The sequence below is a fragment of the Saimiri boliviensis genome, chromosome 14, assembly GCF_048565385.1.
Source record: "Saimiri boliviensis isolate mSaiBol1 chromosome 14, mSaiBol1.pri, whole genome shotgun sequence".
Taxonomy (NCBI): Eukaryota; Metazoa; Chordata; class Mammalia; order Primates; family Cebidae; genus Saimiri; species Saimiri boliviensis.
In genome coordinates, this window is record NC_133462.1 from 32,313,948 (window position 1) to 32,338,202 (window position 24,255).

Here is a 24,255-nt window from a genome sequence, read left to right on the forward strand (position 1 = left end):
GAGCATCGGTTGACTGGTGTCCAAAAAGCCTCTTCCTTTCTCATTCCGGTGTCTCAGGGGTTCTGTCAGCAGCTCGTCCTGCAGCATGTCTGGTTCCCTAACTGGGAAGGGAAAGATGCTTTGGCAGACGACCGGGACAGCCCCTTAGGCGGCTTTGGCCTGCCCTGCGGAGCATCCCCGGGGGGCGCTCGGGCTCGCCCAGGCCACGCGAGGCCTTCAGGCCCCTCCGAGAAGGCACGTTTGCTTCCACACCCAGCCCGCCACCACACCCAGCTAATTTTTCTATTTTTAGTAGAGATGGGGTCAGGCTGGTCTCGAACTCCCGACCTAAGATGATTCGCCCGCCTCGGCCTCCCAAAGTGCTGGGATTACAGGGATGAGCCACTGCGCCCTCCTTGTTTCAGTTTCTGACTTGGCTGGAGGGAGGAGAGTGAAAGTGAGTGAAAGTGAGAGGCTGCGAAGGGCACCGGGTGGGGGCTGCAGCTCCTCTGCACCTGAAGCGAAGCGAGTGTGCGCCTCGAGCCGCGGTTCCATAGGACGCCTCATACAGCTAAGTGGCAGACCGCGCTGTGCCTCGTGCCAGCCTGCCTGCGCTAAAAGGGTCCGAGACTCCCGCGAGAGGGGCGGCCGGCGACAGGTAAAGCGAGTGTCCACCCCATTCCCTTTTCCCTTCTCGTGGTGGTGTGAGTGGTGTTTCCTCCAGGGAGGGAGGTGGGAAACAGAGGGGAACCCCCCCCCCCCCCCCGTTGGGGACTATGTTAAAGAATTTTAAGAAGGAGTGGAGTGGTGATTACCGGGTCTCTATGACCCCAGGGAGGTTGCATACTCTGTGTGAGATAGATTGGCCTGCTCTGGAAATGGGATGGCCAGCAGAGGGAAGTCTACATGGGTCTTTGGTTTCTAAAGTGTGGAATCAAGTTACAGGCAAGCCAGGGCATCCAGACCAGTTCCCTTAGATAGATAGTTGGCTTCAGCTGGTGTTAAACCCCCTGCAGTGGCTGAGCGGGTAGGCTGCCGCAGTGTTAGTGGCAAAGGGACAGTTAGAGAAGGGAGATTCACACTCAACTTGTCCCAGAAAGCAGAAGCCTACGGTTCTAGTGGATCCAGAGCCAGAAGACAACTTGCCTCAGGAAACAGCTCTCTCCCCCAGCTCCTCCGGCCCATGGAGAAGAGAGGTCTGAGCTAACAGCACCAGAGTGACTGCCCAGCCCTCCCAGAAACCCTAGGTTACCCTGGGTAGAGGAGAGAGGCAAGGCACCTCTGGAGGAAACACCTCACTTGGTGGCCCATCTGTGGCCCAGAGGGGTGCAGATGCCTTTAAGAGAGCAACGGTATACTGGGGTGGTTGAGGATGTTTGTGTACCAACCTTTCACCACCACTGATTTGCTTAATTGGAAAAGCAGCACCCCCTCATATACAGAAAAGCCACAGGCTGTAATTAATTTGCTACAAACTATTATTCAGACACATAACCCCACTTGGCCTGATTACCACCAGTTACTCATTTACTTCTTTAATACGGATGAAAGACGGAGAGGGCTTCAGGCAGCAACTAAGTGGCTGGAGGAACACTTAGCTGTGTTTTTATTTCGTAAAAATACAAAATTTAGCCAGGTGTGGTGGCATGCACCTGTAATCCTAGCTACTTGAGAGGCTGAGGCAGGAGAATTGCTCGAACCTGGGAGGCAGACGTTGTGGTGAGCTGAGATCATACCATTGCATTCCAGCCTGGGCAACAAGAGCAAAACTCCATCTCAAAAACAAAAAACAGCAACAACAAAAAAAAACCCAAATGCCAGGCTAACCAAGTACCAGGGCTTGTTGTGGGAAAACCTGAGCATAACCATAGAAGTTTGTAATACAGTACCCTAAACCCGGCCACCCTACTCCCTGTGTCTGAGGATCTGGTGACGCACGACTGTATGAAGGTGCTGTACTCGGTCTACTCCAGTTGGCCAGACCTGCGGGAGCTGTATGTGGATGGGGGCAGTTTTGTTAGACCCCAAGGAGAATGGGGTGCTGGATATGCGGTGGCAACTCTAGACACGACTGTAGCGGCTAAGCCACTGCCTCGAGGTACCTCTGCTCAACGTGCAGAGTTAGGAGCCCTAATTTGTGCCCTAGAACTGAGCGAAAGAAAAATTGTTAACATCTTTACTGACTCTCAGTATGCATTCCTCACTGTCCAAGTGCACGGAGTGTTGTACAAGAAAAAGGGCCTACTTAACTCTAGGGGTAAATAAGATACCAGCAGGATTTTTTTTTTCCCTGACACTTTGTCTTTATTTTTTATGGTACTTTGGGCATCCTGCAGGATGTTGCATAGGTACATGCATGCCATGGTGGTTTGCTGTCTCCATCCCCCCTCCAGTCACCTACATCAGGCATTTCTCCCTGAGTTATCCCTTCCCATCCTCCCCACCCTCCACTGTCCCCCCTCCCCTCCCCTCCACCACCCCACCTACGCCAGTGAGTGTTGTTCCCTTCCCACCAACAGGCAATTTTGCAGCTGTTGGAGGCAGTGTGGAAGCCCCAGAAGGTGGTGGTCGTATATTGCCCGGGATACCAGCAAACTTCCGCCACAGTAGCACAGGGAAATGCCCGTGTGGATGCAGAGGCCCCGAAAGCAGCATCCTTTCCCTGCTCAGCGTCAGTTACAGCTCCAGGCTCCTGACCTGGTGCCAGTCTACTCTGAGGAGGAGAAAAGCTCCTTCCTCACTTTGGCGTCTGAGGGGCTCTGTCAGCAGCTCGTCTCGCAACACCTGGACTTGAATTCCCCAGTGTAGAAGGCAATTCTTCACAGTAGTCCTACTATGTGCCAGGATTTATTTTCACCCGTGCTAATGTTTAATTACTTCATTGTGTAGCTGAAGCAAGTTATGGCCCTTCTCTGTTTTTTTCTTTTTCCCCTCCCTCCCCGGACCTAGCTGGGCACCTACCCTGTTGCCTCCCATCTACTCCAGGGGACCCTGGCCTTGCCCTTGGCTTGTCTGTGGGGTAGATCAGGTGGATCCATCCACCCCAGTAGAGAAGGAGGAGAATCTTCGCACCTCAGCTTGCTGGCAGCTCCAGGACCTGAAGCTGGATCAGGCAGGGCTACGCGGTTATGCAGGTAGCCCTTAGTGGCGGAAGGAAAATTTGAGCCTCTCTCCAATATTCTGTCAATTACAGGAGGAATCCCTATCCTGATTTTCTCATTCAGCAGCTCCATCCTTCAAACTTACTCTCATCTTGGAGCTGGGCTTGGTGGATCACATCTGTAATCTCAGCACTTTGGGAGGCCAAGGTGGGTGGATCATAAGGTCAGGAGTTCAAGACCAGCTTGGTAAACATGGTGAAACTCTGTCTGTACTAAAATTACAAAAATTAGCCAGGCATGATGGCAGGTGCCTGTAATCCCAGCTTCTTGGGAGGCTGAGGCAGGAAAATCGCTTGAACCTGGGAGGCAGGGGTTGCAGTGAGCTGAGATTGTACCACTGTACTCCAGCCTGGGCGACAGAGTGAGACTCTGTCTCAAAAACAAACACATACCAGAAAACCCCGCTCACACTCATCTTAGTGCCTGAGGGCTATGAACACCCAATAGGGGATTTCAGGACAGAATCTGGACAAGGTGTGTCCCCTTGAAGGCCAACGTCTCATTTTCCAGATAGGAAGACAGTCCAGGAGACACAGCACTGTCCACAGTCAGAGCAAGGACAGGGCAGAATGAAGACTTCACCCAGACTCCCTTGGCTCTGCCCTCCCAAAGGGAAGACTTTGTTCCTTTTAATCTAGTTTCCTAATCCTAATTGCTGTACATGCAAATAAATCTGCTTTGCATTAACAAAACAAAACAAAAGAAAAACTATGATACTGAGCTGGTTCCTCTTTGTACTCAGCTTTGGCCAGCTGTCCAGGCAGGGAGGAGGCAGCCCCTCTCACTCTTGTCCCCATGCCTCCCATCCCACCTTCTTTTTTTTTTTTTTTTTTTTTTTTTGGAGAGTCTCACTCTGTCACCCAGGCTGGAGTGCAGTGGCAGCATCTTGCAACTTCTGCCTCTTGGGTTCAAGCAATTCTCCTACCTCAGCCTCCTGAGTAGCTGGGACTACAGGCGCATGCCACCACGCCCAGCTAATTTTTTGTACCTTTAGTAGAGATGGGGTTTCACTGTGTTGCCCAGGCTGGTCTCGAACGCCTGAGTTCAGGCAATACCCCTGCCTTGGCCTCCTAAAGTGCTGGGATTACAGGCATGAGCCACCACGCCCAGGCCCCACTTTCTACTCTGAGTAGGTCTTCCCATTGTTGTGATCCCAAAATCAGCTACTCAGGAGTCTTGATCAGTTCCACTTGCTGCTGAAGACTTTGTTCCTTTTTATCTAGTTTCCTAATCCTCATTGCTGTGCATGCTAATAAATCTGCTTTGCATTAACAAAACAAAACAAACTGCTGGAGGTAGGGAGCAGCCTCCTGGCTTACTCTTCCGGTTCTGCTCTTTATCCTCAGAATCTGACCTGGGTAAGCCTCAGCGAGGCCTAGATTCTCTGATCCTGCTCCTAGCAGTCATGTGTCAACCCAGCCTTGGGCTGACTGGACGTAGGACTTGAACTTCTGCCGGGTTCTGCAATCAGAGGCTGTGGGGAACACTCCCATGTGAGACCCCTAAAAGGCGTGAGTCTCACTATACGGTGAGTTTGATCCCAAACACAGTTTCCTACTGGAGGCAGTCGAGCTATCCGGAAATATAGGAACTGAAAGTTGAATGATCAGTTTCTAATATCAACCACAATATCGTTTTGGGCCTAAAATTATGCCTTGCTGCTAGACGGAGTGACCCCCTGCCGGCAACCAGTTCCTGCTTTTAACCTTTTTATGACTTTAAGAATAAGTTTTAACCTTTACTTGCCGGACTGCCTTGTACCCTAGATAATGGTTTAACTGTCGATATTTGCAAAGAAAAATGCCACCATAAGGGATGGCTTTGATTCCTGACTCAGAGATTCCTGAATGGGGAAGTTGAGTTAAGTTGAGTCAGGAGTAGACAAAGGAGAATCTGATTAAAAGATATTCTGATGAGCAAAACCAAAAAACCTTTTCACATTTCAGTTCTAAAACAAGGTCAAACCAGAGATACCTGCAGCCAGGAGGAATGATGTTTGGATATAAACAAGCTTTGTGAATGATGTTTGGAAACAAACTTTGTGATTGTAGAAAATTTTGTTACTTTTTACAACCATTGATCGCATATCTGACTTCTCTATTGTATAGGCCATGTGAGGCATACATTTGCATTCCTCTTACTATGACGTAAACCAAAGCCAAGAAAGTGTATTTATTCCTGGCCTTTGAAAAATAAAATTTGTTTAGGCACAGCCTATCAGCCCTCCGGACGCCTCGCTTTCTCTCTCTCTGTCTTTATTAATTTTCCAGGCACACTCCCTCTTCCAGGTATTGGGACCCTCTTGCAGGTCGAGAGACCCCCGGGCAGACGTGCCTACCCATCCCGGACGGTTCACGACAAGAGGCCAGAGACTTCCTTTCTCGAAATCTCCTAATTCTGCACCAAGAAATGGTGCATGACGTCCTCCCAGCCCACATGTGGGAGATGCTTGGGTGCAAGGCTTGGCCTGCCTGGTCCTCCTTGCCTGACATCTGAATTCCAAACTTCATGCTTTACGTGGCCTTGGAAGGGGAAGGGTAGTTGTAAACTTGGGGGCCCAGAGTCACCTTGGTCCCAGGTTCAAGCAGGAGGTACTGAACCCTGAAGATCCAGGTCGCACTTTGAACTATGACACTGAGTTGGTTCCTCGCTGCACCCAGCTGGTGCTGCCTGCAGGTTTTGGCTGGCTGCCCAGGCAGGGAGGAGGCAGCCAGGCCTCTGGTCTCTGGGGATTGGCTGCCCCTGCTTGCCCAGCCCAGCCTTCTCTAGGTCAGGGGCCAGGGACAAAGAAGTCCCAGGAGGAGAGAAGAGGAAGTCGTACAGGACAAGCTGCTCCTGACAGAAGGTGCTAGGCGAGAAGTGTTGGGCTGGAGTGTCCTGGCTTGGGAGAGGGAGGGGCTCTGTCCAAGGCTGGGGTGGCTCCAGAGAGCTGGCCCTGGTGGAGTTGATGGTTTCCTGGTAGCTGAAACCAAGCCCCTGGCAACCTCCAGTGATTCAGGCTGGGCCTTCCGGGACTCTAATTAGCCTCCCTCTCTTCTTTTTCTCTCTCCTCTTTTTTTTATTGAAACAGAATAGCTCTGCCACCCAGGCTGGAGTGCAGTGGCACGATCTTGGCTCACTGCAAACTCTGCCTCCTGGGTTCAAGCAATTCTCCTGCCTCAGCCTCCTGGTAGCTGGGATTACAGGTGCCTGCCACCACGCCAGCTAATTTTTTTTTTTTTTTTTTCATAGAGACGGGATTTCACCATGTTGTTCAGGCTTGTCTCGAACTCCTGACCTTGTGATCCACCCACCTCGGCCTCCCAGAGTGCTGGGATTACAAGTGTGAGCCACTGCACCTGGAGTCCTCTCTCCTCTTAACTCTCCTCCCGGCTGTCCTGGGTCTCCCTCTCTGCGTCCAGCCCTTGTTTTCTCATCTCTAAGCTCTCCGTCTCCAGCACCTCCCATCCCTGCCCCTGTCCCATGTCCCCAAAACTCCCGGGGCTCTTTGCTGGGCCTCAGGACCTCACCTTCCATCCCGTCTGCCCTGCAGGATGTTACAGCTGAGCCTGTCCTGGCTGGGCCTCAGGCCGGTGGCAGAGTCCCCATGGCTGCTCCTGCTGCTGGCTGGGGCCTCCTGGCTCCTGGCCCGAGTCCTGGCCTGGACCTATGCCTTCTACAGCAACTGCCGCCGCCTCCGGTGTTTCCCGCAGCCTCCCAAACACAGCTGGTTTTGGGGTCACATGGGCCTGGTAAGTGTGGTAGCAACATGGGTCTGGGGGTGTCAGGATAGATAGACTTCCAGAGGGATGGGAATGGGGCTCAGGGAGCTGGGTATTAAGGGTGGGTTAGGGTCTGGGACATCAGAGAAGTGAGGGAGACCAAGGGGAGCCCCTCTTTCTTCACCACCCCAAACAGATTCATTCCTCCTCCCTCTGTCCATGCCATGGCCCCAGGCCTTTCTCTTTCTCACTCTTCCCCACCCTAAGCCTGCTTTGACTCAAGTTTCTGCCTGTCTTCCCCACATTAATGCATCCTTGTTTTACTTGGGGGCTCTAGGGTGGACCGCACAGAGCAGGTACTGTCCTGCTTTTTGTATTGTCTTTTTTTTTTTTTTTGAGGCGGGGTCTCAGTCTGTCTCCCAGGCTGGAGTGCAGGGGTGTAACCAGAGCTCACTGCAGCCTTGGCCTCCTGGGCTCACCCAATCCTCCCACCTCAGCCTCTCCAATAGCTGGGACTAGAGGCGTGCACCACCAGGTCTGCTAGCTTTTATATTTTGTAGAGACGTGGTCTGACTGTGTTGTCCAGAGTGGTTCCAAACTCCGGGCCTCAATCCTCTTATCTTGGCCTCCCAGAGTGCTGGGATTACAGGCCTGAGCCACCGCACTTAGCTCAATCCATAGTCGTCATCAGTAGACTTGAGGCCTCCTCAGGGGTACAGTTCAGAGCCTGCTCTCTGCCTGGCCCATCTCTGTGTGCCTCAGGCTGCTGTCTGCTCCTCTCTGGGCTGCTGCCTCCCCCTAGGAATTTGCTGTTTCTCCCTATGCCACCCACAGGGCACAGCTGGGCCAGAGGAGGGATGTGGCTGGCTCCCTCTCCCGCCTTTTACTCAGGCACTTTCTTATATTTCCCTCCACCCCTAAGATATGTCAGTGGGCCCCATTGCTCAGTTTGGATAAAAGTTGACTACTTTTCTTTTCAGAAGGGATCATTCTGGCCTTTGCCCTAAGAGCCAAATTTCCTGGGAGGAGATTCCTCACGCCCCTCTTCCTAGCCTCCTCCCAGAGGCCTTTTCTCCATGCCGTGTTGGCCCCTACTGCCAGAACCGTACCTTGGATTGTCACCCATAAGGGCGCCACCTTCAATGCCGTTGATTCAAGTGTTGCCTGCCCTGACCACAATCCCCTCTCCTTCCAGTTATTTTTTGTTCACTACGGGGGTTGGGGGGTGGGGCGCGGACTGAATCTCACTCTGCCACCCGGGTTGGAGTGCAATGGTGTGATCTTGGCTCACTGCAACCTCTGCCTCCCAGGTTCATGGGATTCTCCTACCTCAGCCTCCCAAGCAGCTGGGATTATAGGCACCCGCTATCACACCTGACTCATTTTTAAATTTTTAGTAGAGACAAGGTTTCTCCATGTTGGCCAGGCTGATCTCAAACTCCTGACCTTAAGTGATCTGCCCACTTTGACGTCCCAAAGTGCTGGGATTACAGGCATGAGCCACTGCGCCAGGCCCACTGCTTCTCATCTTACATCCTGTTGGGACTTCCAGTTCTCTCTACACCCCAGTCCAGCAGTTTCCTCCAGTTCTTCCTTGGCTTAGTTCCCATGGGCTCATGGGCTGGTTTCTTGCCAATTGGGCTGTCCTTCCTGGCCATTTGGAAGACCTTTGCCTTGGATGTGCTCAGTTGCCCATGTTCTCTCTTTATTTTTCATTTTTATAGACAAGGGTCTCGCCATGTTGCCCTGGAGGCAGTGAGAATGTTTATTATAAATATACTGCAGTTCCGCCTCCCTCCCTGAGGACTTGGCTGTGGAGACTGGTTTTGGTGGAGCTGGAGCTCTTCCAGCCCTTCCGGCTATGTGACCTTGGCCAGTCACTTTCCCCTCTCTCTGGGCTAATCTCATCAAATGCCTTGGATCCTCACCTCAGGTTGTTCAAAGATTCGGGAAGCGGGTGAACATGGTGGCTCACTCCTGTAATCCAGCACTTTGGGAGGCTGAGGTGGGTGGATCACGAGGTCAGGAGTTCAAGACCAGCCTGGCCAAGGTGGTGAAAACCCATCTCTACTACAAATACAAAAATTAGCCAGGCATGGTGGCGGGTGCCTGTAATCCCAGCTACTTGGGAGGCTGAAGCAGGAGAATTGCTTGAAACCAGGAGGTGGAGTGTTGGAAATGGATGCTCGGTGCCACAAAGAAAAATCAGCACTGAGATGAAGGATCTTTCAGCAACGCAATTTTTACTTCCTGGGCTGCAGGAAGGGCACTCCCGGTAGCCAACGTGCCATAGAAGGCTGAGGCAGAGAATTGCTTGAATTGGGGAGGTAGAGATTGCCGTGAGCCGAGATTGTGCTATTGCACTCCAGCCCGGGCAACAGAGCGAGACTCACAAAGGTGAAAATCACTTATGTGCACCTGGTTACAGCACCTGGGGTTGAGGCATAGATGCGGCATTCTGAGGTACCAGGGAGGAAAGGACATCTCTTCTGGATCCAACCCATCTCCTCCTTTCCTTTGAGGGATGCAACCTCAGGCTGCTCATTTGTAAATGGCAGGATTGGTGGGCGTGTCCATGGGTGCAGTGGGAGGGTGCACAGGACGCACCAGCACAGAGCCTGGTGTGCAGAAGCTCCTCACTGATGGGCAGAGTCACATCGACTCCCCTGGGGGTTGCTGAGAATGGAAAGTTCCCAGTGTGCAGACGCTTCTTCATGGGAGGAACTGGAGCCTTTGAGGTCCAGCCAGTATATGAAAGGATGTGGGGACCAGCCCTGGGGACATGTCCTGAGGCCACATTGCTGCCCACAAACCCCCTCCATGAAGACCTCCTGCTTCATCTCTGGGCTGGCTCAAGCTTTTTCTTCTTTCCATTCTTTGATGAGGACGTAGTCTCCAGGCTGGTACTGGTGTACAGGAAATTCTAGGGGTTTGCCTGTGCTAGGATACCTTGTATAATCTGTGGCTGCTCCTGGGGCTGGAACCACTCCTGGGTAGAGAAAATCCATCTTCCCAAGTGAAGATTAATCTCTCTGTGGGCAGAGAGTTGGTCTTCTGTCTCTGCCCTGGGAGATACCCTTAGAACTTGGAAATGGCCAGAGAGAGAAGGAGCAGGAGGAAGCAGAGATTCCCTCCATCCTTGCAGAATTGGGCTATGCTATTCACTGCAGAGGCTGTTCCATCTCAAGAACCTGCAGGGGGCACCTGCTGTGGCTCTTCCTGGGGAGGTGGCCTCTACCCTGCAGACCGCACACAGCAGGTCTTGAAGAACGTGGCTCCACTGGTGACTATCTATCCATAGCACTTTAAGAAGTGACTGGGTCAGCAGGGGGCAGTGACTCACACCTGTCATCCCAGCACTTTGGAAGGTCAAGGTGGGTGGATCACCTGAGGGCAGGAGTTGGAGACCAGCCTGACCAACATGGCGAAACCCCATCTCTATTAAAAATACAAAATTAGCTGGGCGTGGTGGTACATGCCTGTAATTCCAGCTACTCGGGAGGCTGAGGCAGGGGAATTGCTTGAACCTGGGAGGTACCTACCTTTCTCTTTCTTTCATCTATCTATCTATCTATCTATCTATCTATCTATCTATCTATCTGTCTCTGTCTATCTGTCTGTCTGTCTCTGTCTGTGTCTGTCTGTCCGTCTGTCCGTCCATCCATCCATCTGTCCATCAATCCTCTCTGTGCATCCATCCATCTATTCCGTTTATCTATCAATCATCCATCCATCTTATCTGTGCATCCATCCATCTACCCATCCATCTATCCTATTATCTACCTATCTACCTACTTAGCTACCTACCTACTACCTACCTACCTATCCATTCATCTATCCTATCTGTGCATCCATCCATCGTATCCTATTACCCATCCATCCATCCAATCTGTGTGTCTATCTGTCCATCCATCTATCCTATCTATCATCTATCTATCTGTTTGTATATCTACTGACCTGTTCATCTATCCATCCATCCATCCATCCATCCATCCAATCTGTGTGTCCGGCTGTCCAATCAATCAATCAATCAATCTACCTACCTATCTATGCATGCATTCACCCATCCTATCTGTGGGTCCATCCAACCATCTATCTTATCTGTCTATCTGTCTATCCATCCATCCACCCACCCATCCATCATCTACATATCTAAAGAAAGACACACAGAGAGGAAGAGAGTGAGGGAACAGAGGAGCACATAGACACAGACACAGAAAGAGACAGGCCGAGACCAATATTTCAGGTGAAGGAGCCGAGCAGGGTGGGGTGTGCGGTGGGTAGGAGGGTACAATGAGCAGTGGTAGCATTGGAGGCCCCCTGCCGGCCTGGTGTCAGCCTTGTCCATCCCCAGGTGCAGAGCAATGAGGATGGCATGCGGTTGATGGAGCATCTGAGCCACTGCTTCCGTGATGTCCACCTTTGGTGGTTTGGGCCCTTCTATCCTGTCGTGCGGCTCATCCACCCTAAGTTCATTGCCCCTGTGCTCCAGGCTCCAGGTATCTCTCTCAGGAGGCTGTGCTGCAGCCTCTTCCCTGCCTCTGCTTCCAGTCCTTCCAACCCTTAGACAGGCCATGCTGAGCAGAAAAATGGGTGCATCCAACGGAGACCATGGCTCTGCCACTAACCTGCTGGGCGACTCTGGCCAGGTCCCTGGTGCTCTCTGGCTACTGAGGCCTCTATTAGTTGTAGGTGAAGAAAACTCAACCCTGTGTGGTCTAAGCAAAGAAAGAGAATGTATTGACTGTAAAGTCCAGGAAGGGTGGTCTTCAGGCATGGCTGGATCCAGTCCTTCGAATAATGCATCTTCATCTCTTAGCTCTGTATCCCTCTGTGATAGTTTCACTTCATGCTGGTAAAGATAAGTCCCAGAAAGCTCAACCCCTGTGGAAAATTCCCTGTAGTTCCAGTGAAAGTTCCAGGATTCTCCTAAATTTGCCTGGCCTGGGTCACAGGACCAATTTCTTATCCAGTTACTGCAGCTTGGTTGCATAGGTTTAAGGTCATATGCTCAACTCTGGAGCAGGTGGTGGGCATCCTCTCAACTACTCGGATTGAGAGTGGGGAAGGCATGAGGACGATGGATGCTGGATAGGCAGATGTCACAGACATCCATTTACCAGCATCCCTGCAACGTCGGCATTTCTTGAGTAAGAAAACTGAGGCTCAGAGAGGCACGATGACTTCTCAAGGTCACACAGCATATCTAGGCCTTCCTTTTGGTTCTTTATTTTTTCTTTTCTTTTTGTTTTTTTGAGACGGAGTCTCGCTCTGTCACTCAGACTGGAGTGCGGTAGTGCCATCTCTGCTCACTGCAAGCTCTGCCTTCAGCGTCCAAGCGATTCTCCTGCCTCAGCCTCCCGAGTAGTTGGGACTACAGGTGCCTGCCACCACACTTGGCTAATTTTTGTATTTTTAGTGGAGACAGGGTTTCACCATGTTGGCCAGGCTGGTCTCGAACTCCTGACCTCAAGGGATCCACCCAGCCCAGCCTCCCAAAATGCTGGGATTACAGGAGTGAGCCACCCTGCCTGGCTTAGTTCTTTTTTAAAAAAATTTTTTTTGATACAGGGTCTCACTCATTAATGCTCAGTGAGGACTGTGGCAGGATACCGAGGAAGCCTCCATCAAGCCTCAGTGATATCTGGGACACTAATAGGACCAGATTTAAATCCTATCTGGGGCCCACCCATCTGTGGGGCATGTGAAGTCATTTCAGATTCTCTCATGTCTGGGCATGGCATGTCAGGACAGGTCACGTAGATGGTGGCCATGTGAGAACACGTTAACTCATCTCAGGCTATGCCGCATGTCTCAGGTCCATGTCAGAAGGTGTCAGAGAGGACTGGGGCAGACGGTGTTCTAGGTCCTTGGAAAGCCATTTTGTAGAGTGTTGAGCTATGCCCAGGTGTTGCAGAACATGTAGGAGTTATGTCAAGGTATGCTGTGCCATGTTGGGCTATGTCACTGTTCTGCACTGCTGCAGCCTGGTCTGGTCCCCACTATCCTCCCCAATCCTCCTTTCTTCCTTTGCCCTTGACCCTCTTTCTGCTATGCTGGGCTTGGAGGGTGGAAGTGCAAACCCCAGGCTGGGAGCCTCACCCTACACTTGAAGTCACTCCCCTCCCCCTCTCCATGACCCCTGATGGTCCTTGTTCATGTCAGCTGAAGTTGCACCCAAGGATATGACTTTCTATGGCTTCCTGAAGCCTTGGCTGGGTGAGTAACTGAAGGAATGGGGCTGGGGACAGCCTTCTGGGGCCAGGGGAAGGTGCTGCCCTTGCCCATGGCCCTTGGCTGCCTCTATTAGGGACTGGGCTCCTGCTGAAGGATGGTGATAATTGGAGACGCCAGCGCCGCCTGCTTGCACCCGCCTTCCAGTTCAACATCCTGAAGCCCTATGTGAAGATTTTCAACAAGAGCGCGAACATCATGCACGTGAGTGCCACAAACTCGGGTCCCAGCTGGGGCCTTGGGAAAGGAGAAGTGACCTCAGACAGATCTGGTCTGAAATGCTGGCTCTGCTGGTGGCTTTGGTGCAGGCGCTTTTCCTCCCCAGGCCTTGGCTTCGTCATCTGTAAAATGGGGATAATTTTACAGACGGGGTTTCACCATTTTGGCCAGGATGGTCTCCATCTCCTGACCTCATGATCCACCCACCTCGGCCTCCCAAAGTGCTGGGATTACAGCTTTGAGCCACCACGCCCAGCCCAAAGCAGATTGTCTTAGCTATTACAGAAGATTTGACGGAGGTGGTCGGGGGGGGGCGGCGCTTAAAGAGGTAAAGAGGGCAGTGAGTTGACCAAGGGTACATAGAGCATAGGAGCAGAGCTGGAAATTGAACTCAGGTCACCTGATCCCCAACCTCAGGGTCTTCATGTTCTAATAGTAGCAGGTTCTGTTCCACCCAAGCTTGATCCTCCTTGGGGATGGGTACCTGGGGAAGAGGACCAGGAGTTGGTTCTAGGGGAGTCTATCCTGGAGGTTGGGGACAGGGAGGGGCTCAGGGGAGCCAGGGCTCAGTTCTGGCTCTGTCCCCTTCTCTGACCAGGCCAAGTGGCAGCGCCTGGCCTTGGAGGGCAGTGCCCGTCTGGACATGTTTGAGCACATCAGCCTCATGACCTTGGACAGTCTGCAGAAATGCATCTTCAGCTTTGACAGCAATTGCCAGGAGTGAGTTCTTGCCCAGGACCTGGGATCTTGGCCATGGACCCACGGGAGTAGGTTGGGGAGACAAGACTGATCAGGGCATCTGGAAGTGCCTTCTTAGAGAAAATGAGTCAGAAGTTGGCATGGAAGTACAGGGAAGGGGAGAGAGAAAGAGCCTTCAGGTAGGTAGAACTGTTTGAGGAAAGGCAAGGAGGCTAGGATGAGCAGATCATATGCAATAGCCATCAAGGAGACACCTTGGAAATGAGATTGGAAGGGTTAGCAGTAGCTACAACTTAAGGACATTGAAAAGCCATGCAAAGGTGTATGGACTTTATCCAAGGTTCCCAGGAAGCCATGGAAGGTGTTTGAGAAGATGAGAGTCATGGTCAGTGCTGAGCTTGAACATTTGACTCTATAGAAGACTAACTGTTATGTAGATGCAGGAAGCAGGGAGAGCATGGAGAGGAAGGGGTCTGAGCTTGGTGGAGGAAATGGGGTAGATTTTCGAGAAACCAAGGAGAATAGGCAGGAGTAGATGTTGAGTAAGAAAGGGGGAGATGCCCATGATGCCCAAGCTGTGGCCTGGGGACCGGAGGCAGGAGGCAGCTCACACAGAGTGGGAGGCAGAGAGTGAAGTGTGCTTGCAGAGCACCCTTTTATGCATGGAATATGGTCCTGGGATTCTGGCTGGGAGGTGCTCTCAGGCTTTCATGTGTGTTTAGAAGCTGCTGCTTCTCTCTGGCCTGGCCCTGGCCTGACCCTGCAGGAAGCCCAGTGAATATATCGCTGCCATCTTGGAGCTCAGTGCTCTCATCGCGAAACGGTACAGGCGGATCATCCTGTACTCGGACTTCTTGTACTTCCTCACTCCCAATGGGCGACGCTTCCGCAGGACCTGTGACATAGTGCACAACTTCACAGATGCCATCATCCAGGAGCGTCGCCGCACCCTTGCTAGCCAGAGTGTTGATGACTTCCTGCAGGCCAAGGCCAAGTCCAGGACTTTGGACTTCATTGATGTGCTCTTGCTGGCTAAGGTGAGCTGCTCTGGGATCTGAATTTCAGAAGTAGAATGGATCTTGATGTCAAATGTCAGATCCATGCACTTGGACTTGATCCAGGGGGCATTGGGGAGCCATGGAAGGTGCTTCAGGAAAGAAGAAACAAGCTAGATACATTTTAGAGGTGACTCTGTGGAAGACGTCTTAGCAGGAGCAAACAGGAGGCAGGAGACTAGGAGAGAGTCCTGCTAGGCAGGTCTGGTGATGATAAGGGAGGAATCTTGCCTGGAGTATGGATCTTCATGGACTGTTTTAGGTTAGACTCAGATGCCTTCATCGCTGGGGCAATTTAGGGGTCTTGTCTTGTCTCCAGGATGAAAATGGAAAGGAGTTGTCAAATGAAGACATAAGAGCGGAGGCTGACACCTTCATGTTTGCGGGTAAGGGTCCCAGTGTGTGATGTCACTAGGGGTAGGAGTCTCTCCATTCCAGGGATGTGGTGGGTGGACCCTGGATCACTCCATCCGGTCTTCCTTCCCTGCTTCCTCCTGATGGCCTCAATGCATGGGTGCTGTCCACCCTCTGGTGCTGAAGCAGCCCAGAGACCCAAACTTACCTGGCTGCCCCTCAGGCCATGACAGCACAGCCAGTGGTCTCTCCTGGGTCCTGTACAACCTCGCAAAGCACCCGGAATATCAGGAACACTGCCGACAGGAGGTGCAAGAGCTCCTGAAGGGCCGTGATCCTAAAGAGATTGAATGGTAAGTGTGCAGGTACTAATGTCCTATTTCTGAGTCCCTCTCATTGGCTTAGCTCTTCAGGTGGGAAAGGGAGAAGGTCTTATTGCTGATTCTGCTATTACTGCCTAGTGGGAATAGGTGCAGAGCCCAGAAACGGCCTGGAGCAATGGAAAGGTTGCAGGATTTTTGCCTTTATTATCTGTTACAATTAAACCCATTCAATTCTCCCTCCTCTCCTCCCTCCTGCCTTCCCTCCCTCCCTTCCCCCACCTTTCTTTCTTTCTTTCCTTCTTTTTCTTTTCTTTTCTCTTCTCTTCTCTTTTCCTTCCATCCTTCCTTCCGTCCTTCCTTCCTTCCTGTCTTTCCTTCCTTCCTTCCTTCCTTTCCTTCCTTCCTTCCTTCTTTCCTTCTTTCCTTCTTTCTTTCTTGAAGACTTATTCTGTTGCCCAGGCTGGAGTACAGTGGCACAATCTCGGCTCACTGCAACCTCCACCTCCTGGGTTCAAGCGATTCTCCTGCCTCAGCCTCCCAAGTAGCTGGGATTACAGGCGTCTACCACCACGTCCAGCTATTTTTTGTGATTTTAGTAGCAATGGGTTTTACCATGTTGACCAGGCTGGTCTCGAATTCCTAATCTCAGGGGATTTGTCCGCCTCGGCCTCCCAAAATGCTGGAATTACAGGCATGAGCCACAGCACCCGTCTAAGCCCACTGAATTCAAATAGATATTGCCAAATTGCCTTTTAGCATCTCTGCACTGGTTAACTCTCCAGTGTGTGGTAGAACTTTGTTTTCTCCGTTTTGATAGCCGCATAGTGTTCTATCGTATGGATATACTGTAATTCATCAAAACATTCCTCCATTGATGGACATTTGTGTGCTTTCCAGGCTTTTGCTATAACTGACACGATAGAGTGGGCACCCATGTACACTGACCATCGCTTACATCTGTAGAGCAGATTGGCAGGATAAATTCAGAGAAGTGCAGTTGGTGAACCCAAGACCATTTGAGATTTACAATTATCCGAGAAGTGCAGTTGGTGAACCCAAGACCATTTGAGATTTACAATTCAATAGCTTGGAAAATCTACTCCTACACACACATTTTGAGAATGCCAATTCCTCACATCCTCCCTTAAAGTGTACGTTATGAAACTTTAAAACATTTGCCAATCTGATAGATGCAACATAATACTTCAATGAACATCACTTTAAGCATGGGTAAGTTGAGCATTGGTTTCACTTGTTGGCCAGCCATGTGTATTTCTTATTCTGTGAAGTGTGAGTTTTCATAATTTGTTCCTTCTAGTTTGGGTTTTTGTAGTTTTTTCTGCTCATTGATTTATAAGCACTGTTTACATATTAAGAAAACTAGTTCTTTTTTTCTGTTTTGCAAAGTTATTTCTCAGATTGTTTTTGAATTAATTGTTGGCTTTGGTTCATTTGTAGTCAAATTCTTTCCTCTATAGATGCCATTTTTAAATTTAAATTTAAATTTTTATTTTGAGTCAGAGTCTTGCTGTATCACTCAGGCTGGATTGCTGTGGCATGCTCTTGGCTCAGTGCAACCTCTGCTTCCAGGGTTCAGGCGATTCTCTGCCTCCCAGGTTCAGGCGATACTTACCCTCCTGAGTAGCTAGATTACACACCTGTATCCTCACCACTATACCCAGCTATTTTTTTTTTATTTTTAGTAGAGACGGGGTTTCGCCATGTTGGCTAGCCTGGTCTTGAACTCCTGACCTCAGGTGATCCACCTACCTGAGCCTCCCAAAGTGTTGGGATTACAGGTGTGAGCCACTGCACCTGGCCATGTTTTTGTTTTGTAAAATCATGCTTGGGAAATGCTTTCATAATCTAAAATTAAAATGAAAACTCTTGTTTGTTTTCCTCTAATGGGTTTATTTTAAAAATATTTATTTAATATTTTAGTTTTAAAATATTAATTTTATGTCTATGAAATATATGTTGGTATGAGAATTGATGTAGTAAGCTATTCATTTTCCTCCAAATGCCCAGTTGTGCCAACAGAATTTAATGACTATTTCATACTTGTCTTACGATTTTAAATAATAGCAGATTTGCAATAAGTGAAATTTATGTATATATTTGAATTTATTGGGCTGTATTCTGTTTCACTTAATTATTTTTTATTTTTTACTTTTTTGAGATGGAGTCTTGCTCTGTTGCCCAGGCTGGAGTGTAGTGATGTGATTTCAGCTCACTGCAACCTCTGCCTCCTGGGTTCAAGCGATTCTCATGCCTCAGCCTCCTGAGTAGCATGCCTAGCTAATTGTTGTATTTTTAGTAGAGATGGGTTTCACCATATTGGCCAGGCTGGTCTAAAATTTCTGACCTCAAGTTATCTGTCCACCTTGGCCATCCAAAGTACTGGATTACAGGTATGAGTAGTTGCACCTGGTCCATTTAATTATATAGTCATACATAAGAATCAAGATGTCTTAATCATTATACTTTTAAAAACACTTTCATATTTGATAAAGGTGATTGTGTCTCATTACTTTGCCTTTATAATTTTTCTTTTTTTGAGACAGAGTCTTGCTCTGTCACCCAGGCTGGAGTGCAGTGGTGCAATCTCTGCCTCCTGGGTCCGAGCGATTCTCCTGCCTCAGTCCCCTGAGTAGCTGGGATTAAAGGCACGCTCCACCATGCCCAGCTAATTTTTATATTTTTAGTAGAGATGAGGTTTTATCATGTTGGCCAGGCTGATCTTAAATGACTCTGAGCATCCCAAAGTGCTGGAATTACAGGCAAGAATGCAGTGGTGTGCTCTTGGCTCACTGCAACCTCCACCTCCTGGGTTCAAACTATTCTCCTATCTCAGCCTCCTGAGTAGCTGGGATGACAGTCGCCTGTCCTTACAATTTTTTCTTGAGTTCTATTTTTTCCATGTGAGTTCTATGATCAGATTGGCTAGTTTGAAAAATACCCTGGACATTTTAAATTAATTATTTTTTTGGACCTCAAGTGCCAATGGTTTTGTTAAGTGTGCTTCTCAATTCAAGGCCGGTTCTCATCATTTTTCCATTTGATACTTATTTCTTCTCCTTTATCCCGATTCTACAGTGTGTAGCCCCCCCATCAATATAATTCTAGAGAGACAGATTCTTTCATTTGTAAAATTTTTTGTTAGGGTGGATGTATTTTAAAATTCCAAATATTTTGTGCTGGTTTTATGTTTTTCAGAAATGTAGCACTATGAAACTCATAGTGCTTAGCCATCTATGGTTCTAAGTATATTTCATTCATTGCTTTTTAAAATTTTTTAATTAGTTATTTATTTTGAGATGGGGTCTTGCTCTGCTTCCCAGGCTGGAGTGCAGTGGCATCATCTCAGCTCACTGCTACCTTTGCTTCCTTCTTCCTGGGTTCAAGCAATTCTCCTTCCTCAGCCTCCCCAGTAGTTGGATTGTAGACACCTGCCTAATTTTTTGTATTTTTAGTAGAGACCAGGTTTCACCATATTGGCCAGGGTAGTCTCAAACTCCTGACCTCGTAATCCATCCACCTTGACCTCCCAAAGTGGTGGGATTACAGGCGTAAGCCACCGCGCCTGACAGTTTTTTCTATTTTCAGTAGAGACAGGGTTTCACTATGTTGGCCAGGCTGGTCTCAAACTCCTGATCTCAGGTGATCCGCCTGCCTTGGCCTACCAAAGTGCTGGGATTACACCATACCTAGCCTGAGCACCTCTTCGTATTGTCTGATTTATGCCTAGTCTTCCATTATTGGAACGCTAAGCATGTACAAGTTATTCATATCCTACTGCTCCAGGTCATTGCCAAGGTCTGATTTTCAAAATTCAAAAAAATTGCAACCTCAAGCATAAATGGATTAAATCTCATGTATTCGAGCATCCATGAATTCTTAGGTCATACTCTTTGTCTACTTTTCTCTTGGATCACCTGTTCATTCTCTTGTTATTTTGCAGGAATTCCTTGTATTCTAGATATTGTATCCATCTTTGAATCTGAATGTTCATTTGGTCCATGGTGTTCTTTATCACACAAAACTCTTAATTTTCATGTGTATTTATCCTTTTCCTTTTTGATTTTCCACTTTGTGCTTTTGAGGTTTTAAGAATTCTTACTCCTAAGTCACAAAAATGTCTATTCTGTTATCTTCTTTTAACTTTTTTTTTTTTTTGAGACGGAGTCTTGTTCTTTCACCAGGCTGGAGTGCAGTGGCATGATCTCAGCTTACAGCAACCTCCGTCTCCCAGATTCAAGCGATTCCCCTCTCAGCCTCCTGAGTAGCTGGGACTACAGGCGCGTGCCTCCTGAGTAGCTGGGACTACAGGTGCGTGCCACCACGCCCGGCTAATTTTTTTGTATTTTTAGTAGAGACAAGGTCTCACTATTTTGCCCAGGCTGGTTTTAAACTCCTGGGCAAGCAATCTGCCTTCCTCGGCCTCCCACAGTCCTGGGTTTAAAGGCGTGAGCCACCATGCCCAGCTCATTTATCTTATAAAAAGTATTTTGTTTTATTTTTATTGCTATACCTTTGTAACAGATCATAGTATCTGGTAGATTTGATTTATCTTCTTTAAGCTTTTATTTTTACTTGGTATTTTTTAAAGAGATGGGCTCTCACTTTATGGCCTGGGCTGGAGTGTGTTGGCATGATCATAGCTCACTGCAGCCTTGAACTCCTGGGTACAAGGGATCCTCACACCTCAGTCTCCTGAGTAGCTGGGACCACAGGCACACACCACCATGCCTGGTGGATCTTTTAATTAATTAATTTATTTATTTTGAGATGGAGCTTTGCTCTAGTTGCCCAGACTGGAGTGCAGTGGTTCAATCTCAACTTACCACAACCTCCGCTTCCCGGGTTCAAGTGTTTCTCCTGCCTCAGCTTCCCGAGTAGCTGGGATTACAGGCATGCACCACCAAGCTTGGCTAATTCTGTATTTTTAGTAGAGATGGGGTTTCTCCATGTTGGTCAGGCTGGTCTTGAACTCCCGACCTCAGGTGATCTGCCTGCGTCAGCCTCCCAAGGTGCTGGGATCACAGGTATGAGCCAGGCTCTGGATCTTTTATTTTTAAATTGATCTAGCCTCTGATGAAATTTATTTCTTCCAATTTGAATAAGATTGTTAAGTTTCTAAAAATAAAAAACTAGATTTTTATTGAATTGCTTTGAATATGTTGATTAATTTAGAAAGAAATGACACCTTTATAATATTATTAAGTCATCTCATTCTAGAGTTTGGAGAGGATCTTATTGAAACAGCTTTATAATCTTATTTATTTATTTATTTATTTTGAGACAGAGTCTTGCTCTGTCACCAAGGCTAGAGTACAGTGGCACAATCTCTGCTCACTGCAACCTCCGCCTCCCAGGCTCAATGGATTCTTGTGTCTCAGCCTCTTGAGTAGCTGGGATTAGAGGCACATGCCACCACACCCTGCTAATTTTTTTTCTTTTTTTGTATTTTTTTTTTTTTTTTTTGGTATTTTTTTTTTTTTTTTTTTTTGAGATGGAGTTTCGCTCTTGTTACCCAGGCTAGAGTGCAATGGCACGATCTCGGCTCACCGCAACCTCCGCTTCCTGGGTTCAGGCAATTCTCCTGCCTCAGCCTCCTGAGTAGCTGGGATTACAGGCACGCGCCACCATGCCCGGCTAAGTTTTTTGTATTTTTAGTAGAGACGAGGTTTCACCATGTTGACCGGGATGGTCTCAATCTCTTGACCTCATGATCCACCCGCCTCGGCCTCCCAAAGTGCTGGGATTACAGGCTTGAGCTACCACGCCCGGCCTTTTTTTTTGTTGTTTTTAGTAGACACAGGGTTTTGCTATGTTGGCCAGGCTGGTCTCCAACTCTTGGCCTCAAGTAATCAAGCTGCCTTGGCCTTCCAAAGTGCTAGAGTTATAGGCGTAAGCCATAGCACCTGGCCTCATTATAGAGTTTTAAACATTTTTTAATGCATGTAGGTTAACATTTTTAAGGAGACCCTTTATGTGCTGTGTTTTGCTTAGAAATGCTTCTAAAAATGCCATAGCAAATTTTCTTCTAATACTTCAGTGATTATCATTCTCTCTCTCTCTCTAATTCTCTCTCTCCCTCCCTCCCTCCCTCTCTCTCTCCCCGCCCCCCCCCCACCTCAGGTGATCTGCCCACCTTGGCCTCCCAAAGTGCTGGGATTACAGGCGTGAGCCACCGTGCCCAGCGGACTTTATCTTCCTTCTACCCTTTAGGCTGTCCTTGTTCATTCCCAGGCATAGGCTGAGCTAACTTTGGGAAGGAATTCAGTTCCTGGTTTGACTCTGAAACAAAACTTCTAACAGTCCTTTCCTGAAAAGACCCTCCTGTCTTGATAAATGGTCTCTTTTCAGGCAGTGGGCAAGGTGAATCCACTGGGGGTTTACAAGTTGGTGTGAGGGTCTCTCTGGGCAGCAGGTTTGCTACCCAGATAATTGTTGGGTGTTTCCTTAGGGACGACCTGGCCCAGCTGCCCTTCCTGACCATGTGCCTGAAGGAGAGCCTGCGGCTGCATCCCCCAGTCCCCCTGATCTCCCGCCGCTGCATCCAGGACGTGGTGCTCCCAGATGGCCGGGTCATCCCCAAAGGTGCCCACCGGTGGGCAGTGGGGGAGGGCCTTGGGCAGGGCAGGGGTCCCATTGTGTGGCAGGGACCTTGTCCTGACTGCACCTCCTCCCCAACAGGGAACATCTGTACCATCAGCATCACTGGGGTCCATCACAACCCCTCAGTCTGGCCGGACCCTGAGGTGCTACCCCCTGCCCTTTTCTCCATCCCTGGGGCCTGATCAGGGAGGGATATTGTGCCTGGGAAGCAGATACCCCGCACCTATTCCACCTACATCTGTCTTCTATGGGGGTGGCTGGGTGTCCTGAGAGACCCCCACCCAACAGCCCTAACTTGCCCCACCCCCCAGGTCTATGACCCCTTTCGCTTCAACCCAGAAAACCCCCAGAAGAGGTCACCTCTGGCTTTTATTCCCTTCTCTGCGGGGAACAGGTGAGGCTAAGGGGCTTCCGAGGTGGGTATGGGATGAAGGGGCCCCAGGTGGTGGCAAGGTCTGAGTTGTCGGTTCGTGTTTCAGGGGGTCCAGGGTTTGAATAAGATCCCAGAAAAAGAGCGGTGTGTGTTCTCAGACTTCTCCACTCCTACCTCTGCTGATCTAGGCCAAGCTCGGGGGATATGCAAGCCCACATGGGTGTCCTAGGCACCAGGTCCCTCTCTCTGGCCCTCGATCGGATCTGGGTGGGGTTGGGAGTCCCAGGCCAGGTTCCCGGCGCTACGAGGCCGGGATGGGTGTCCCGGGCACAGTCAGAGTCCCCACTCTCTACCCCAGGAACTGCATCGGGCAGGCGTTCGGCATGGCTGAGATGAAGGTGGTCCTGGCGCTCACGCTGCTGCGCTTCCGCGTCCTGCCGGACCACGTGGAGCCCCGCAGGAAGTTGGAGCTGGTTCTTCGCGCGGAGAATGGACTTTGGCTACGGGTGGAGCCCCTAAGCGCGGACCTGCAGTGACCCACAGCCCCCGGACGGATCCTCTCGTACCTTTGCAGATTCATCTGTGCTGTCCTCTGTGCCTGAGTCCCACGGACAGCCAGCAGGGGTCGCTGGAGGACCGCAGGGATCCAGGGCCTGGCTGGGAGGAGGCCGGGAGGTGTCTCTGAGCTGAGACCCTGACAGCCTTTCTGGGTGAGCGCAATGCCCTCCCCGCCCCTTCCGTGCTGAGGGCGAGTTCTTCTAGAGCCCAGGTCTGGACTTTATCCTGTGGGCCATAGGGAGCCATGGCGGGTGTTAGAGCAGGAGAGGGACCAGGGCTGAGGAGGCACCTAAGGGGCAGGTTCGAGGGTCTGAGTCACTGAGGAAAACCGGAGTGGCACTACACTCCCACCACCCGGACCTCAGTTCTCATCTAATACACCCAGTTCTTTTTTTTTTTTTTTTTTTTCCCCTCTCATCTTAGGGTTCTTCATTGTTTTCATAGTTCTTAAATGACTGTGCTTATGAAATAATACTAAGCCTGGTTGTCTTAAGTGTGTCCAATCATTGAGTGTATTTGTATCTATTATGACACCTGTCATTTTTGTCATGGTGTCAGTGTTTGGTTATCTTTACCTGGTATTGGATGACATATTTGCATATTTGAAATAATATTCGTAGGATTTAAAGAAGACAGCTCTCTCTCTCTCCCCCGCAGAGTCTCGCTGTGTCACTCAGGCTGGAGTGCAGTGGCGTGATCTTGGTTCACTGCAACCTCCACCTCCCGGGTTCAAGCGATTCCCCTGCCTCAGCCTCCCAAGTAGCTGGGATTACAGGTGCTCGCCACCACACCCGGCTAATTTTTGTATTTTTAGTAGAGACAGGGTTTCGCCATGATGGCCAGGCTGGTCTCGAACTCCCAACCTCAAGTGATCAGCCCACCTCGGCCTCTAAAAGTGGTGGATTACAGGCGTAAGCCACAGTGCCTGGCCAGAAGAATTCAGCTTTCTCTAGGGAGGAATCTTTGGTGGACTGCTGG

The 24,255-nt window shown here is 49.7% G+C and overlaps 1 protein-coding gene across 3 annotated transcripts; it reads left to right on the forward strand.

Moving 5' to 3' along the window:
* The first annotated feature begins 5,926 nt into the window (after nt 1-5,926).
* Nucleotides 5,927-23,921, forward strand: LOC101042165 (cytochrome P450 4F3-like). Of its 3 annotated transcripts, XM_074384485.1 has the most exons (14): nt 5,927-5,985; nt 6,372-6,464; nt 6,673-6,871; nt 11,196-11,340; nt 13,007-13,060; nt 13,152-13,279; nt 13,893-14,014; nt 14,760-15,030; nt 15,368-15,434; nt 15,626-15,755; nt 22,195-22,328; nt 22,425-22,489; nt 22,658-22,740; nt 23,078-23,921. In XM_074384485.1, the coding sequence occupies exons 3-14, from the start codon at nt 6,674-6,676 to the stop codon at nt 23,253-23,255; spliced, it is 1,575 nt and encodes a 524-aa protein (XP_074240586.1). In that variant the 5' UTR covers nt 5,927-5,985; nt 6,372-6,464; nt 6,673; the 3' UTR covers nt 23,256-23,921. The 3 variants fall into 3 exon arrangements, with proteins under 3 accessions (XP_074240586.1, XP_010331142.3, XP_074240587.1); XM_010332840.3 differs by lacking the exon at nt 6,372-6,464 and having other exon boundaries at nt 5,928-5,985; XM_074384486.1 differs by lacking the exons at nt 5,927-5,985; nt 6,372-6,464; nt 6,673-6,871 and having other exon boundaries at nt 11,254-11,340; nt 12,660-13,060.
* The last annotated feature ends 334 nt before the right edge of the window (nt 23,922-24,255 follow it).

Excerpts from the sequence above, each read along its gene's own strand:
- LOC101042165 (XM_074384485.1), top strand. The coding sequence starts at position 6,674 with ATGTTACAGCTGAGCCTGTCCTGGCTGGGCCTCAGGCCGGTGGCAGAG. Across the intron at positions 22,329-22,424 it reads TGGCCGGGTCATCCCCAAAG|GGAACATCTGTACCATCAGC; the intron begins GTGCCCACCGGT and ends CCTCCCCAACAG. Across the intron at positions 22,741-23,077 it reads CCCTTCTCTGCGGGGAACAG|GAACTGCATCGGGCAGGCGT; the intron begins GTGAGGCTAAGG and ends TCTCTACCCCAG.